Source organism: Equus przewalskii, chromosome 17, assembly GCF_037783145.1.
Source record: "Equus przewalskii isolate Varuska chromosome 17, EquPr2, whole genome shotgun sequence".
Lineage (NCBI taxonomy): Eukaryota > Metazoa > Chordata > Mammalia > Perissodactyla > Equidae > Equus > Equus przewalskii.
Genome location: NC_091847.1, coordinates 31,323,275 through 31,341,028, shown reverse-complemented (window position 1 = coordinate 31,341,028; position 17,754 = coordinate 31,323,275). Strand labels below are relative to the sequence as shown.

General features: G+C 41.3%; 1 protein-coding gene across 6 annotated transcripts in view; it reads right to left on the bottom strand.

Moving 5' to 3' along the window:
• The window catches only part of LYPD6 (LY6/PLAUR domain containing 6), a 127,537-nt gene extending 112,230 nt beyond the window's left edge, over nucleotides 1-15,307 (bottom strand). Inside the window, exon 1 of one of the 6 annotated variants that reach the window (XR_546813.2) lies at nucleotides 14,924-15,078. Coding sequence is in view for 3 of the 6 variants with exons in the window: in XM_008531806.2 (XP_008530028.2) it covers nucleotides 14,924-14,971 (48 nt within the window). In the remaining 3 variants the exon portion in view is untranslated. Of the gene's footprint in view, nucleotides 1-14,923 lie in introns of all 6 variants that reach the window. The other 5 variants (XM_008531828.2, XM_008531806.2, XM_070579705.1 and 2 more) reach the window with 5 other exon arrangements.
• Between the last annotated feature and the right edge of the window lie 2,447 nt (nucleotides 15,308-17,754).

Sequence of the window (17,754 nt, the reverse complement as noted above, 5' to 3'; positions counted from 1 at the left end):
TGCACTAACATTTGTATCACACGTGTCCCAGAAGGAGAAGAAAGAGACAAAGGGGCAGAGGATCTATTTGAAGAAATAATAGCTGAAAACTTTCCTAACCTAAGGAAGGAAACAGACATCCAAGTACAGGAAGCACAAAGAGCACCAAACAAGATAAACCCAAAGTGGCCCACACCAAGAAACACTGTAAGTAAAATGTCAAGAATTAAAGATAAAGAGAGAATCCTAAAAGTCACAAGAGAAAGGAAATAAGTTACATACAGAGGAAACCATTTAAGGCTATCAGCTGACTTCTCAGCTGAAACCTTACAAGCTCAAAGGGAGTGGCACGATATAATTAACGTGCTGAAAGGAAAAAACCTACAGCCAAGAATACTCTACCTGGCAAGGTTATCATTCAGAATGGAAGGAAAGAGAAAGAGTTTCCCAGACAAGCAAAATTAAAGGAGTTTATCACCAAGAAACCAGTCTTACAAGAAATGCTAAATGGAGTTATTTAAGTGGGAAAGAGAAGACCACAAATAGGAATAAGAAAATGATTTTTTAAAAAAAAAAGCCACAAAATCACTGGTAAAGGCAAAAATACAGTAAAGGTAGATCAACCATCTATGAAGATAATAAGAAGGTCAAAAAGACAAAAGTATTAAAATTACCTATTTCCATGATAAGAGGGTAACAGATACACACACCAAAAAAAAAGATGTTAGATATGATACCAAAAACATAAAACATAGAAGGAGGGGAGTAAAAGAGTAGAGCTTTTAGAAAGAAGTCAAACTAAAGAGACCATCAACTTAATATACATTGCTATACACACAGGTTATTACATATGAACCTCATGGTAATCACAAACCAAAAACTATAATAAATGCACAAAAAATCAAGAGAAAGGAACCCAAACATAATACTACAGACAGCCATCAAACTACAAGGGAAGAGAGCAAGAGAAGAAAGGAACAAAAAGAACTACTAAAAGACCCAGAAAAAAAAGTAACAAAATGGCACTAAGTACATACTTATCAATACCTACTTTAAATGTCATGGACTAAATGCTCCAATCAAAAGGTAAAGGATTGGGGCCAGCCCCGTGGCAGAGGGGTTAAGTTCATGCACTCAGCTTCAGCAGCCCACAGATTCACTGGTTCAGATGCTGGGCATTGACCTAGCACTGCTCGTCAGGCCATGCTGAGGCAGTGTCTCACACAGCACAACTAGAAGGACCTGCAACTAGAATATACAAGTGTGTACTAGGGGGGCTTTGGGAAGAAGAAGAAGAAGAAGGGAGAAAAAAAAAGATTGGCAACAGATATTAGTGCAGCTGCCAATCTTAAAAAAAAAAAGTGGCATAGGGTGGCTGATTGGTTAAAAAAAAGACCCATATATATGCTGCATACAAGAGACACAATTCAGACCTAAAGACACTCACAAATTGAAAGTGAAGGGATGGAAAATGATACTCCATGCAAATGGCAATGAAAAGAAAACCGTGGTAGCAATACTTATATCAGACAAAGTAGACCTTAAAACAAAAAGTGTAACAAAGGACAAAGAAGGCCACTATATAATGGTAAAGGGAACAATCCAACAAGAGGATATAGCACTTGTAAACATCTATGCACCCAACATAGGTGCATCTAAATATATAAAACAATTATTAACAGACATAAAAGGAGAATTAGACAGTAACAATAATAGTAGGGGACTTTAACACTCCATTACACAAATGGATAGATCATCCAAATAGAAGATAAACAAGGAAACACTGGCCTTAAATGACACCTTAGACCAGATGGACTTAGTAGATATTAGTAGATATATACAGCACATTCCAACCAAAGCCACAGAATACACATTGTTTTCAAATGCACATGGAACATTCTCCAGGATTAAGCACATACTAGGCCACAAAACAAGTCTCAATAAATTAAGAAGATGGAAATAATACCAAGCATCTTTTCAGACCACAAAGGCATAAAACTAGAAATCAACTAGAGGAAGAAAATCAGAAAAACCACAAATATGTAGAGATTAAACAAAATGCTACTGAACAATGACTGGGTCAATGAAAAAAACAAAGGCAAAATCAAAATGGAGACAAATGAAAATGAAAATATGACATGCCAAAATTCATAGGATACAGTAAGAATGGTTCTAAGAGCAAAGTTTATAGCAATGCAGGCCCACTTCAACTAATAAGAAAAATCTCAAATAAACAATCTAACAATGCACCTAAAGGAACTGGAAAAAGAAGAACAAACAAAGCCCAAAATCAGTAGAAGGAAGGAAATAATAAAAATCAGAGTAGAAATAAATGAGATAGAGACTAAAAAACAAAAAGAAAAAAATCAATGAAACCAAAGCTGATTCTTTGAAAAGATAAACAAAATTGACAAACCTTTAGCTAGACTTACCAAGAAAAAAAGAGAGAAGTTTCAAATAAATAAAATCAGAAATGAAAGAGAAGAAATTACGACAGACACCTGAGAAATAGAAAAGATTATAAGAGAATACTACAAAAAGCTATACGCCAAGAAATTGGATAACCTAGAAGAAACAGATAAATTCTTAGAATCATACAACCTTCCAAAACTGAATCAAGAAGAAATAGAGAATTTGAATAGACCAATCACCAGTAAGGAGATCAAAACAGTAATCAAAAACCTCCCAAAAAATAAAAGTCCAGGACCAGATGGCTTCCCTGGTGAATTCTACCAAACATTCAAAGAAGACTTAATACCTATCCTCAAACTCTTCCAAAAGATGAAAGAGGAGGGGAAGCTTCCTAATTCATCCTACAAAGCCAACATTACCTGCTACCAAAACCAGACAAGGACAACACAAAAAAAGAAAATTACGTGCCAATATCACTGATGAACATTGATGCAAAAGTCCTCAACAAAATACTAGCAAATGAAATAATACATTGAAAAGATCACACACCATGATCAAGTGGGATTTATTCCAGGGATGCAGGGATGGTTCACCTTCTGCAAATCAATCAACATGATATACCACATTAACAAAATGAAGAATAAAAATCACATGATCATCTTGCAGATGCAGAGAAAGCATTTGACAACATACAGCATCCATTTATGATAAAAACTCTGAATAAAATGGGTATAGACGGAAAATGCCTCAACACAATAAAGGCCATATATGAGAAACCCACAGCTAATATCATTCTCAATGGAGAAACACTGAAAGCTATCCCTCTAAGAACAGGAACCAGACAAGGATGTCCACTTTCACCACTCTTTTAACATAGTATTGGAAGTATTAACCAGAGGAATCAGGCAAGAAAAAGAAATAAAAAGCATCCAGATTGGAAAGCAAGAAGTGAAATTGCCACTATTTGAAGACGACATGATTTTATATATAGAAAACCCTAATGAATGTACCAAAAAGCTTTTAGAAATAATAAATGAATACAGTAAAGTTGCAGGACACAAAATCAACATACAAAAATCAGTTGTGTTTCTATACACTAACAATGAAGTAGCAGAAAGAGAAATTAAGAATACAATCCCACTTACAATTGCAACAAAAAGAATAAAATACTTAGGAATAAACTTAACCAAAGAGGCGAAAGATCTGTACACTGAAAACTATAAAACATTGTTGAAAGAAACCAAAGACAACACAAAGAAATGGAAAGATATTCCATGCTCTTGGATTGGAAATTAACATAGTTAAAATGCCCATACTTCCTACAGCAATCTACAGATTCAATGCAATCCCTATCAAAGTTCCAACAATGTTTTTCACAGAAATAGAACAAAGAATCCTAAAATTTATATGGAACAACAAGAGACCCCGAATAGCCAAAGGAATCCTGAGAAAAAAGAACAAAGCTGGAGGTATCACACTCCCTGATTTCAAAATATACTACAAAGCTATAGTAACCAAAACAGCATGGTACTACCACAAAAACAGACACAAGTCAATAGAACAGAATCAAGAGCCCAGAAATAAACCCACACATCTACAGACAGCTAATTTTTGACAAGGAAGCCAAGAACATACAATGGAGAAAGAAAAGTCTCTTCAACAAACGGTGTTGGGAAAACTGGACAGCCACATGCAAAAGAATGAAAGTAGACTGTTATCTTACACGATACACAAAAAATAACTCAAAATGGAGTAAAGACTTGAATGTAAGACCTGAAACCATTAAACTTCTAGATGAAAACATAGGCAGTACACTCTTCGACGTTGGTCTTAGCAGCATATTTTCAAATACCACGTCTGACTGGGCAAGGGAAACAAAAGAAAAAATGAACAAATGGGACTACATCAAACTAAAAAGCTTCTGCACAGCAAAGGAAACCATAAACAAAACAAAAAGACAACCTAACAACTGGGAGAAGATATTTGCAAACCATACATTTGATAAGGGGTTAATATCCAAAATATATAAAGAACTGATACATTTCAACAACAAAAAAACTAACAAGCCAATTAAAGATTGGGCAAAAGATCTGAACAGACATTTCTCCAAAGAAGATATACAGATGGCAAACAGGCACATGAAAAGATGTTCAACATCACTAACTATCAGGGAAACGCAAATCAAATCTACAATGAGATAGCACCTTACTCCAGTCACAATGGCTATAAGCAACAAGACAGGAAATAATGATTGTTGGAGAGGATGTGGAGAAAACGGAACTCTCATACACTGCTGGCGAGAGTGCAAACTGGTGCAGACACTATGGAAAACAGTATGGAGATTCCTCAAAAAATTAATAGAAATACCCTATGATCCAGCTATTCCACTGCTGGGTATTTATCCAAAGAACACCTAAACATGAATGCGTAAAGATACATGCACCTCTATGTTCACTGCAGCATTATTCACAATAGCCAAGACTTGGAAGCAACCTAGGTGCCCATCAAGGGACAAATGGATAAAGAAGATGTGGTACATATACACAATGGACTACTACTCAGCCATAAGAAACGATGAAATCCGGCCATTTGTGACAACATGGATGGACCTTAAGGGTATTATGCTAAGCAAATCAAGTCAGAGGGAGAAAGTCAAATATCACATGATTTCTCTCATAAGTAAAAGATAAAAACACAACAAACAATCACATAGAGACAGAGATTGGATTGGTGGTTACCAGAGGGGAAGGGGGCAGGGAGGAGGGTGAAAGGGGTGATTAGGCACACGTGTGTGGTGATGGATGGTAATTAATCCTTGGGTGGTGAACATGCTGTAATCTACACAGAAATCAAAATGTAACGATGTACACCTGAAATTTATATGTTCTAAACCAATCTTACTGCAATAAAAAAATAACATTTTAACTCAGCTGGCTGTGATTCCAGTCTATGACAATGGAACAGGAAGAAGAACATTGGCTATTAGAGATTAAACAGATCTAACCTTGTCTAGTTCTCTGTTTAAAAAGCACCAGCCCTAACTTCTATGTGTTATTCACTTCTACTAGAAGGGGGCCATATGGGAGTCGGCTCCTGAAAGAGTTTTCCAATATCACAGAAGGACTTTGTATATCTTTATCTACATACAGCAAGTTTGATATATAGTCCTCTATTTTATTCTATTAGGATAAGTATCAAACACACTGAAATGAGCTATATACATAGCTAGGTAGTCACCATGGAAACTCGAGAAAAAGAAGACTATCAAGGTACTAAAGAAATTACATATGAATACTTAAATATCAGTGATAAAAAGGGGAATGATTATTTTCTTCTTTGAACTTTTTCTCTTTTTTTTAATAGAAATTATCTATACACTTTTAAAAGCACAGGACAGCTTACTATGAAAATGTGAAGCAGCCACCTTTTTACTTCCACCTGCGAAGATGGCAGAGCTAACTTTCCCAAGTCCTAGGTCATGGTGATGTGGGGCTTAGGGTCTGTTCCGTAAAGACTCTCAGTACCTAGAAGGTATTCCTAAGGAAACCAAAGTAGAGAAGTGTCTCTGAGGATAATAGTCACAGTGTGTGGTATCTATTTGTTCTTCATGGGCATCCAAAGACTAAAATTAGGCAGCAGTTGTCATAATATACAAAACTTATCCCTTCCATGTAAACCAATCTTTTATGGTTTTCCCCCCTTCTCCCCAATCTTCACAGCTTTTTCTCTATGAAAGTTGTAATTCTATTCAACATATTTATTGAGAGCTTACTCTGTGCAAGACAATACACTCATGCTAGCATTCAAGAGAAATAAGACATTACGTAAACAATAAGCTAGGATGTAAAAAACAGTATGTCAGTACAAAATGCAGGTATAAGTAAACGAGTAAAATTTACATGGACCAGGGAATCAGGAGAAAAGGCTTCCTTGGGGAGGCTGCATTTGAACTAGGCCTTGAAGAATAAAAAGGATTATCAATTGGGAAATAATGGATGGAAGGACACTCCTGACGAAGAACGAGTCAGAACGCCTACAAAAGTTTCTGTGAATTCACTCGGTTGGGTGATTGGGAATATGAATTAAAAGAACTCCATAAAAGAAAATTCTTCTATGAAGTTATACAGAAAAGAAAAACCATGTACTTCTAATACCCTTCCTTTGATCTTGTACGGAAAGACACCACGTAAATGCAGAATATTACCTCTATTCAAGTCAGTATTTTTAAGTGGTAATATTTTTAGAACACTTGAAAGTTGATTTTTTCTCTCTTCAAGACAGAAAAATTCTAAGAAATTAAATGTATTCCACATGGATAATCAAGTCAAAGAACAGTGAAAATCTACACAACAAGATTCCAGGGAGATGTGCTCCATCTTTTCAATTATTTATTATGGATCTCATGCTCTTAGAAGTCAAGAACTCTGTCTTTTAATTTAGTTTGGTCTAAATACCAACATTATGCCACACTTTCAGTTGCTCAAAACTATTTTATTAGATCAGCATTTAATGGGTAGTTTTAAATGTCAAAAAATATATGTTGGTTCCTACTCATCTGGGAATTTAAATTAGTGCAGCCTCTTGATTTTATAGTGGAAGCAAATGAAGCCCAGACAGTGGGTGACTAATTTGCTAAAGGTCAGCCAGCTAGTTAATGGCAACCAGTTAAACTGGAGGAAACTAAATAACTTGCCCAAGGTCATACGGTTGGCAACTGGTGGGGCCAGGATTACAACACGGGAGAGCCCAGGCCTCTATCCTTTCTTCCACACAGCCTCTCTGCCAATGGAAAACTGACATATTCCCTCACAAACAGGCAGAATCCTGCAAATAAAAAGCAGAGAGCAATAAATGCTCTTTTTATAAGTGCAAGTAAGTGCATACATTATCTAAATTGCTTTAATGGCATAAAGGAACTAGTTTTTCTAGATGTCTTGATGGAAACTTAAATAATGTGCACATTTGCTAATTTATTATACTATTGGGTACTAAAAAGGAAAAAAGCGAGACGAGAATAATGTGAGGTTTATTTCTCCTGCTTTTTAGGGTATAAAAATACTAAGAAATACGTTTTTGAAAATGTTCACCCCAAATCCCACCACTCAAACACATTAACTGTGTTGTTCTTTAAGCATTTAGAATGCTTAAAGATACTTGTTTTGATAATTCAAGTAACAATCATGATTTCAAAAAAAATGGCAGAGATAGGGGAATAATCCTGGGTTTATGGTTTCTTACATCTATGGCTTCTAAAAGGTCTATCAAAACATGAAGATTCACACCCAATACTTTCATTTCACCTAACAACCCATTATATGGTAATCATTCATGTATACACCAAAATGTTTTTGAACCTATTTTTAATTTTAGCCTGCATCCCCTCTTGGCAAAAAAGAGAGTAAGGATGAGCAGGTGGGAATGCAGGACAGGAGACAGGGGTATTACATAGTCTTTGAGCTTATTACTTTCTGTCTAAAACTCCTTGCTTTCAAACACCAACAGATGAGTTCTAGTTCTAGTTTTTTATTTTCATGAAAAATAATCCAAGTTCACTCTATTTGTAACTGTGTGCGTGAAAATTTGACTTCTGGTATCTGCCTAGCTCTTCTTCTGTAGCAACCTGATAAGGGTAAAAATGTCAACTAGGTTACTAGTTAACGGTAACTAGTCGCGAGTTATAACTATGATCCTTAATTGGTAGATTGAGAGAAAACTAAAATTACCTGATGGGGAACTCATACTCAGGGCTTCTCGGAGGGTCCTGATTCTGGAAACTGGGTACATCCCTTATGGGATCCTGGAAGCTTGTCTGTGGAGTTGTCACAAGAGATATCAGCTTCTGGGGGCATGAGGCTTCTAAGCCAGGATGGCTCCCGCACCTGTCAGTGTGGATCTCACCTCCTCACACCTGAGCTGTGCTATGTGGACTGCTACAAGGACTCCTACAAAGGATGGCAAGCAGTGGTTCCTGTCCTATAGCCTTCTGGTTACACGGGTGCCACAGGTGACCAATGGTAGTCTTGGAGTTAGAGCAGCTGAATCCAAGAAGATCCTTTAGCAGGCTCTGCAGTAACCTTCATAACGGACAGACAACGGTCCTATCCCTTGAGCTTTTATTTTTCCAAACTAGAAAACTTTATATTCTGTCATCAGATAATGGCCACCTCCCCCAAATCCTCATCCACAATCCTGAGGCTTGATTTAATCATTTGAGGGCTCCTATCTGGGTCCTTCACGTCTGTCTTTTTTGAGGAATAAAAGTTGCATGCAGTCACATATACACCAAATTTTACATAATAACAAGATAAAATCATCCATCCTTCTGCTAAGATTCTTTCTGACAATACCAAGTATACTACTGCATAAGCACCTTATTAAGCTGATGTTGGAGAACAACATACAAGGATTCCTAGGTTTCTTCTAGGGATCTGGTGCTAATAGTCAATTGTTAATATTTAATAGTTTGGGTACATATTTTTATCTTGCAAAGATTCTAGCTTATCAGGAAGGGCCAGAGCTCACTGGGATCATATGCACTAAAGCAGGAAAGGAAGGTGGTGAATTCAAGCCCAGACCCAAGATAAAGATAAAGTCCAGAGCCAAGGAAAGAAACAAAACTCCAGTCTAAAAACACAGGAACAACATGAAATAAGAGAGGGAAGCAAGCGGCAGGACCTGGGTCAAAAGTCAAGAATAAGCCAGAGGATCCTAGATGACCAACACATACCACTTTTGCAGCCCAGGGGTTATATGCAACAAGGAATCTCAGGATGACTTACAGATCATAGCTAAGACTTCAGTGAATCATACAACCTCAAGGACAAAATGGGCCCTAGGATCTCTTCTTATTTCAATTTCTGCGACTCTGTAGGAGCTTTCAGCCCTTTCATTCCATTCAAAACATTCAACAGTATGTACTGGGAGACTGCTATGTGCTAGGCACCAAGGCAAGCATTGTGGAGCCAAAAAGAAAAGAAAGAGACTTGGTCCCTGTCCTCACGGGGCTTACACACTAGGAAGGACTCAGCAGTGCTTCCATTAACTTGCTTCTTCATATCCTGATAGTTATTGCAAAAATGGAATCCCTTTCTATTTCCCAGTTCTCACTAAAGAAAGCACCAGCCTTCATCTTCAGCCACATTTTTCCCTAAGACCAAATACAAAAAAATTATTTAAATATGCTGCCTTTTACATAGAGGGACTTCAGGGGTGAAAAGAAGGCAAAATTTTCAACTACAGAATTGCAGAAGACATAGAAATGACAATCAAAAGAGCCTTTCTCAGAGTAAGACTATATGAAATCTAAGGTTATAATACATCTTATTTTCATAACAGCTTTTTTATAAGAGCAATACATGTTCATTGTAGGAAATTTGTGAAATATTGAAGTAAAAGACAATAAAACCATTTGCAATCCCATAACACCCAGAGACAGTCACTGTCAATATGTTGATTCATTTCTTTCTATATAGATGGATGAACAGGTAGGTAGAGAGGATTTATATAAACTTACTCAACTACACGTTTTTTTACATTTTTTTCTTAAAGATTGGCACCTGAACTAACATCTGTTGCCAATATTGTTCTTTTTTTTTTTTTTTTATTCTTCCCAAATCCCCCTAGTACATAGTTGTATATTCTAGCTGTAGGTCCCTCTGGTTGTGCTATGTGAGATGCCGCCTCAGCACGGCCTGACAAGCGGTGCCACATCCATGCCCAGGATTCGAACCAGAGAAACCCTGGGCCCAAAAGCGGAGCACACCAACTTAACCACTCAGCCACAGGGTGGCCCTGACAACTACACTTTTTTAAAACGGCATCACACTAATACATAATTTTATGTCCTACTCCTTTTTTTTTTGAGGAAGATTAGCCCTGAGCTAACTGCTGCCAATCCTCCTCTTTTTGCTGAGGAAAACTGGCCCTGAGCTAACATCCGTGCCCATCTTCCTTTACTTTATATGCGGGACACCTATCACAGCATGGCTTGACAAGCAGTGCCATGTCCACACCCGGGATCCAAACCGAGAGAATATTATCCAGCTATGTTGACTGCTGATGAGAAGAGAATTTAAAACCATCTCCTATAAATGTGCTTGGGATTGCTTTTCCCAAGGACACTTATCTTTAATCTTCCATTTTGACTTTAATCTTCTGTTATTTTTCTTCCCATTTAGGTTGTCTTTTAAGTTATTCCTGTGGTTCAACTTTATCAGCTTGGTTTTTACTTACCCGTAAGAACTGCATACCATCTGTAAACATTTATAAAAGTTTAAATAAAACCATCCTCAAACTACTTGCCCAAAGAGCCTCTTTGTCCACTCAGAGAAACATCTATTTATCTCCACTCTTTGTTCCTTGGCCAAACAAAACGTTCATAAATAGGGAGGGAACTGGGATTTGAAACCTGGTCAGGCTTTTTGAAAGTTTAAAAATAACACATTTTCTACAACACTGTAGCCACACACATACTTCCTTCTTTAACTCTAATATACTATTGCCCCTTTCTACAAAATAAATTGTATCTGCTTTAAACTGTGTTTGCTTTGAATAATAATCACCCACTTGTCCACTGGGACCTGGATCTGGTTTGATGGCTCCAGGGTCCTCCCTGAAACCCTTCCCTTGACAGAAGCCCCCCAAGGCTGCCAGCCAACGCCCCAGAGAGCTGTCACTTACAGACAAAGGTTCTTCAACACACTGCGGTAATGGCCATCTGGTCTTAGGAATTTAGTATCTAGTCTGTTGATTAGGTCTGGAATATCCTGCACACTGGCCATTTCCTGATGTATTATCTCCAACGTGTTTATTTCTTGAAAAGCCTGGGTGTAGGAATAACACATGGCAAAAGCAGAAGCAAAGAATTCATTTACACTATGTTCTCTTTGTATCTCTGAGTATATATTTGGTATAAGGTAAGCCAAGTGCTTCCACAATTCTCATTTCACAGTATTTAAGAATCTTTCAGTATTGTTCTGGGAATCCATTGCAAAGATTTTTTTCATATTCACTTTTTATCTCATTTTCAGCGTGCCTGGGATCTGTCACCCTTCATGGGCTCAATTTAATATTCAAATATTAAATTCAAATATTCCTTTTCCACTACATGTATCTAAGTAAGCATTCTTTTTCTTCCCTTTATTTTTTTGCTATATATTTAGTGTTTCAAAGAGCTTGAATACAAGATCTTTCTTTTTCTCATCATAAGTTGCCATAAGTGGGAAATACTCCCCACTTTCTTATGGGTAATTTGATTTTTTAAGTATTTCCTTCCATTTTTTTTCCGTAACACATCTGCACTGAAGTCTCTTTTAGAGAACTGATTGTGTACTTGATGTCTTTCCTTGGAGTTCCCCCTCCCACTGGAATATTTAACTGAACTGAAATACGTATCATTGAAATATGTATCATTATATGCTCCAATCCACATTGCTTCTGCTAGGCACTTAGTGAACATTCTCTGAATGAATGTATGATACCAACAGCCAACAATCATGGGGCATTTACTAGGGGTCATGTTCTATGCTAAGCACTTTACATGCAACATGTCATTAACTCTTAGATAAACTGCACTGGCAAGGAGTTTGTCCATGTATCCCTAGCACCTAGAGCAGTACTGGCACATAGTAGGTGCTTACTAAATATGGTTGCATGGATAAATTGAAACACTGCATGAGGTAGGTATCATTATTACCCATGCTTCACACATAAGGAAACCAAAGCACAGAGAGGTACAATCACTTTCTGAAGCCTCACAGGGTATGTGAAGCCAGAACTTGAACCCAAAGCCCACATACTTAACCAAGATTTATTACTAGTAAACTCAATACTACCTATTTAATGCAAATAAAATTAACTCTATCTTAATAAATATTATGCAACGTCACAAATAAACACTATGAACAATAATTTTCCAAAAACAGATGTGCAAATGATGGATTTTTAATAATCAGATAGGCAGATACCTGTAAACTCCTTATTGCTAGCAATACAGGTAAAAACATGATTTCTCTTTAATCACTGTCTTCTGTTGCATTTGTAAACAAGCTAACAAGGATTTCAGGACTTTTGATAAGTGGGTATTTTTTTTTCCAGAGTGGTTCTGGGTTTATTTAAGTAACCTGTTTTGCCAATTCTTTTTAAAATAAGAATGGCACTAATGAAATAATCATTTATTAGGGCTTCGTTGTAATTGTCTACAGACTTTATGAGGAGTTTCTGCTCATAAAGTGGGAGACTCACGATGTTTCAAACATCTCTGCCATTATTAGTCACTTGACTTTCCTGAAATACTACCATTAGGACCTCATTCTTTAGGGTTTCGATTGCTTGTACATTTAACAACTCATTAATAAAAATAATATACCCCTTTGAAAAGGGTAGTTCCTTAAAACCATTATTAGCTTTCTCCTTAAATCTTTATCAGCCCACACCTTAGTGGGAGCTAAGTGATACTTGGTAGAGAGCAAAGCCTTTCGGGATTGGTACAGAATGGTCCTGAAGCCATGAGTTGATAGTAAAAAGAGTGCAGAAATTAGAAGTAGGAAAACACCAAAGAATGTAGCCCAGCAAGAAGGAATGAAGGGAGGGAGGGAGGAGGGAGCAAGGGAGGGAAAAACTGGGAAAAAAACTTGAACTCTGTTATTCACCTTGGAAAACTCACTTAATCTCTGAAAGCTTCAGTTACTCCATCTGTAAAATGGGGGTGATAAAAATCTGACTTCCTCACAGACACTTTAATAACAGATTTAGCAGCAGTTTAATGTGCCCTGTAAACTGAACAGCATGATGCAATATATGGTATGGTTTTTTACTTGGCATTATTTGCCTGTTATCAGCCCCATTTATGCATTCTGTTGATATAAACATTCATCTTACAAAGACTGTCAACAGCTTCAAAATATAAGCCCATGAATCTTATCTACCTTTTTGGTCTGGAAGCATTTCGGATATTTTTACCCTGAGAAACCAAGTCACAATTTTTAACAGCCTTTGCGTGCCTACAAGCTCAGAAAGCTTACTGTGTGCTCTCAGGACTGGAGTTCTATAAAACCTCTGTTTAAACAAGGAAGCCTCTTTCAAGTCCTGTCTCAGTCTGGTGCCTTTGGTCAAGGTGGAAACTAAAATTGAAAACAGATAGATGCTTTACATTTAAATGGGTTTAACATAAATGTGCATTGAGCCATTTCATGGACGATTGCACAAATATCTTTTGCAAACTTGATACACGTGAGCACATATACAGTAACCATTAATGCCTTCTAGAGAAATAAGGTGCAGCTTCAAAATTTTAAGCAGCTTCCTCGAGGCCTCTCACTCGACAGAAAATGTAATGGCTTTAAGAGAACTGCTCTAATAACATCACGGCATCTGCAATGGCTGGCCAGAGCAGAGCAGAACACAGTGTATGCCACGTAAGTCAATTTAACAAGAAATAAGCTTCCCCCTGGAGAATCTAAGCTCCCTAGCCTCCCACAAAGAAAACTGAATTTTGGAGGTCACACCTTGGGTAGGTTACCAGAGGGAGAAGAGAAGCTTAACATTCTTTTTGTCATACGCTCTGGGAGGCCAGTGCTATTCCACCAGTAGATTGCTACCAAAGTCCCCCGGCCCCGCCCCCCTCAAATTATAACAAGTCCTATAGTCCCCTAGGAAATGGCAAATGACTATGATACTTAAGATGCCAGGGACCATGCCGGATGCAATCACGTTCAACCACCAAGTTTTGAACCGCGCAGAGAGGAGTAGGGTCGATACTGCGGGCGGGGGAGGGGAGGGGCGGAGAGATGGTGAGACTGTGGTGGGGGTCAGAGTGAGTCAGACCCACAAATAGAGAGTTTTAGGCTGAAATTGACTGTTTATCCAAATGTAAATCAACCGAACTGCTGTTAGCAGAGAGAAAAGCAGTCGCCCAGTCAAGCCCAGGCGAAGCCCTGGCTGGGTGGACGGACGGCCCCCTCGCCGAGGCGCCCAGGTGGGTGGTCAGTGGGCCTGGCGCCTTCTCGCAATGGCTGGAGGCGCCCCCGCTCACCGCACCTGGGGCACCGGCTCCGGGTGGGCGCAGCCAGGCCACGGCCACCGCCCGCCCCGCGCCTGCCCCGCAGCAACATGTGGGGCGCCGCCACTCCCCGCCCGGGAACTCCCTCAGGCTGGACTTCCTGGTGGACGCACGCTTGGCCCTGGGAAGGTGCTGAATTACTCTTGGGAAAGACTCCTCCAGCGCTGAACTTGGCAGCTCCAGACATTTCCATCCCACCCCCTGAGCGCCAGCGCTACACACACGCACACACACGCCCCTCTGGACCTGCCCACGCTGCGCGCAGTGCTGGCTGCCTACTCGGAGGCAGAACACCGGAGCGGGATGCGGAGGCGAGGACCCCAGCTCCGCTCCCCCCGGGGGGCTGTCCAAACACTGGGTAGTTCCAAGGACTCAGCCCACTGCCCGGTTGGCCCAGGCCCCCGCATCAGTTCGGGCTGCTGGCACCAACCGGCTCTCCTTTTGTGCTCTCCCGGGAAGCCCGCCTCTACTCACCCGGGCTGCACGCGGATTCCGGCCGCCAGCGGCAGCCCGCTGCCCCATCCCACGAACACTGCGGCGCCCCCAGAGTGTGCAATGCGGAGCCCCGCCAGCGCGCGCCGGAGCCGGGGAGTGCGGGGAGGGAGCGAGGGAGCGCCGGGAGGGCGGAGGGAGGGAGAGGACGCGGCGGGACGGGCGGGGGGCGGTGAGGGGCGCGCGCGCCACTCCCACCCGCGCCGGGCACTCGCCACCGCCCGCAGCCGCGGCCGGCCAGCCCGGCCTCGCGGGCCGCGGACCAATCAGCGCGCGCGGGGGGAGCCGAGCCCTCCGCCGGGCGCGCTCATTGGCCCGGCGCGCAAGACCCAACTCCGGGAGAGTCAGCCTGAGCGCCAAGTCTGCAAACTCTGGCCCGCTGGAGCGGACCGCCTGGCCTTAGGTGGGGCGCCTGGGCCCGCGCTCTGGCCGGCGGGGTGAGTCAGCCGAGTCCGGCGGGCGGAACAGGGAGGATTTGAGACCTGCCCTTGAAGCTCGTTCCCAGTGAGCGTTCAAAACGAGCAGTGTTTGCTCAGGTTGCAACGATTCCTTCCTGCTAGCGACCCCCTGAGCCGCTCGCCTCACCTTGGCTAGCAGCAGAGGGATGGAAAGCCTGGCAGTGTGGAATGGCCCCGGTCAGATCTTACTCCCCGCCACCCCTATGGCCGCGCGAAGCTCGCTGCACTTAGGAACAGTAGCTGAAGAGCAGGGCGAGCTCCGAACCCAGGGCAGACCTGGACCACTGGACGTTTGCAGTAGAAGACCCAGACTGCGGGCCAGACGATGGAGCAGGGGAGAGAGTCTGGGAGGCAGATCTCCGTGAGAAAGTGGGAATCCGGTGTGGGTTTTAGTGGACATAATTCTCCCACCCTCTACCATACCCTCCCCCCAGTGAAGCCCCCCGCCCCCCAACCTCTCAAGAGGTATTGATTTTCTCTTCCTTATTGTAAATCATGTGTGACTCTCCTGGACTTGTATCAATCCGGAGCCTCAGAGTGGAAGAGAAGCACGCCCCCACCCGCCTCCACTCGGAGCCCCGCCGGCGCTGGCGAGGAGCGGGTTGACCAGGAAAGGTCCCCGGGGAGGTCTGGAGGAGGAACTCCGCGGGTGAGCCCGGGAGCCGGGAGCTCGCCTCCGCAGCCCCGCCTGCGCCCGCACCTGACCTGCAGGGCTACCCGCTCGAGGACCGTCTGCCCCTGTGGCTCTGTTTGTTCATCCTTGAGGCCCCTCTCTCTCCTCCTTGGACTTTCTATTCTTCGAGCTTCTTTTCAGGCAAGCCCCCTCTGAGTCTTCCTGCCTCTGCTCTTCCTTACCCCCTTTCAACATAAAAGCATCCTTATTATTTTTCTTTTTTTAACTTCCTTCCCATTCTCTCTGTTTGGAAGGGCCTCCGACAACATATTTTTGATTAACACCTCCTGAACCTCAGCAAGTTTTTTCTTACTTCGTTTATGTACACAGGTTTACACAAGCTCCAGGTTCAAGTGGGCAAAAATAATCAGCGCTCCTTTAGAACCTTGGAACACGGGAGGCGCTCCTTGTGGTGCTGTCTTCCTGCAGGGCTCAGCATGTTGAATGAATTGAACAGGAATTAATCAAACTGAACCTGGAAATGCCCCTCAGGGACTGGGCAGGCTACCTCTGAGAGTTAGAGTCTGGTACTTATTAATAAGTGTCAGCGCTGCCACTTATCCCGTCTCCAGGGAAGAAATTCCTCCTTCTGAAGTTCCCATCCGTGTTCCTAGTTCACTTGATTTTTTTTTTAATTGCCTCAGCTCATAGTTTAGTTAAAACTTATGATTTGGGTTCAAAATGCAGTTCAATATATTAATGCAGTTCATGAGGCTCTGAGTTCCGGGTGGAGATAGAACCCTTGGGATCTCTTTTCCAAAATGTATTTTAAAACAAGGATAGAAAGATATGCACTCCGAATTTCAGCAGTGTTTATCTCTGTGTGCTGGGATTATAGATGATTTTTTGTTTCCTTCTTTATGCTTTATGTATTTTCTAGAGAACATGTAATACATATTGATCAAGAAAAAAATTTTTAAATACATTAACTCCCAACATACAATACTCTTCAGGCATCAGAAGAGCTAAAATATTAAATACTCCTTCTTTACCCTCCGAATCTTATCAATCACCAAGTCACATAAATTCTGTCTCCTAGAATAGCTTTCAGGTCAGTCCCTCCTCAACATGTCTACTGCTGCTGCCACACCCTTATCATCTCTTACCCAGGCATCAGCAACAGCCTTAACTGCTCTACTAATCAGTCAGCCACCATGCTGCGATCTCTCTTTAAGAATGACAAAAGTGATCATGTCCCTTAAAAGCTTAAAATCCTTCAGTCCCTGTAACTCCATTGCTATGAAGTTCAGACCTAGCCTGGCTGGCAAGGCCTTTCCCTCCCAGCCTGACCCCAGGCTTCCACGTTGGCCTCATCTCCTGCCCCGACACTTCCCTAGGCAGGATGATCCTGCCCCACTGCAACTTTTTGTCCTTCCCACACATGTTATGTGACTTCACATGTCCATGGCTAAGAGTGTACAGTGCTGGAATGCTGCCCTTCTCTTCGTCACCAGCCCTACCCCCACCCCTAACAGCAAGTTCCTCCCCTTGCTTCAAGACTTACTTCAAATATTACCTTTTTTATGAAGTCTTCAAAACTGACAGGGGCAGGCTTAGCAACTCCTCTTCTCTCTACTCCAATAGCAAGCACTTTATTTATTCAACGACCATTAATCCAACTCCTATTATGTGCCAGCCACAATGAAGAAAACATATATCATATTTATGTTCCTGGAGCACAC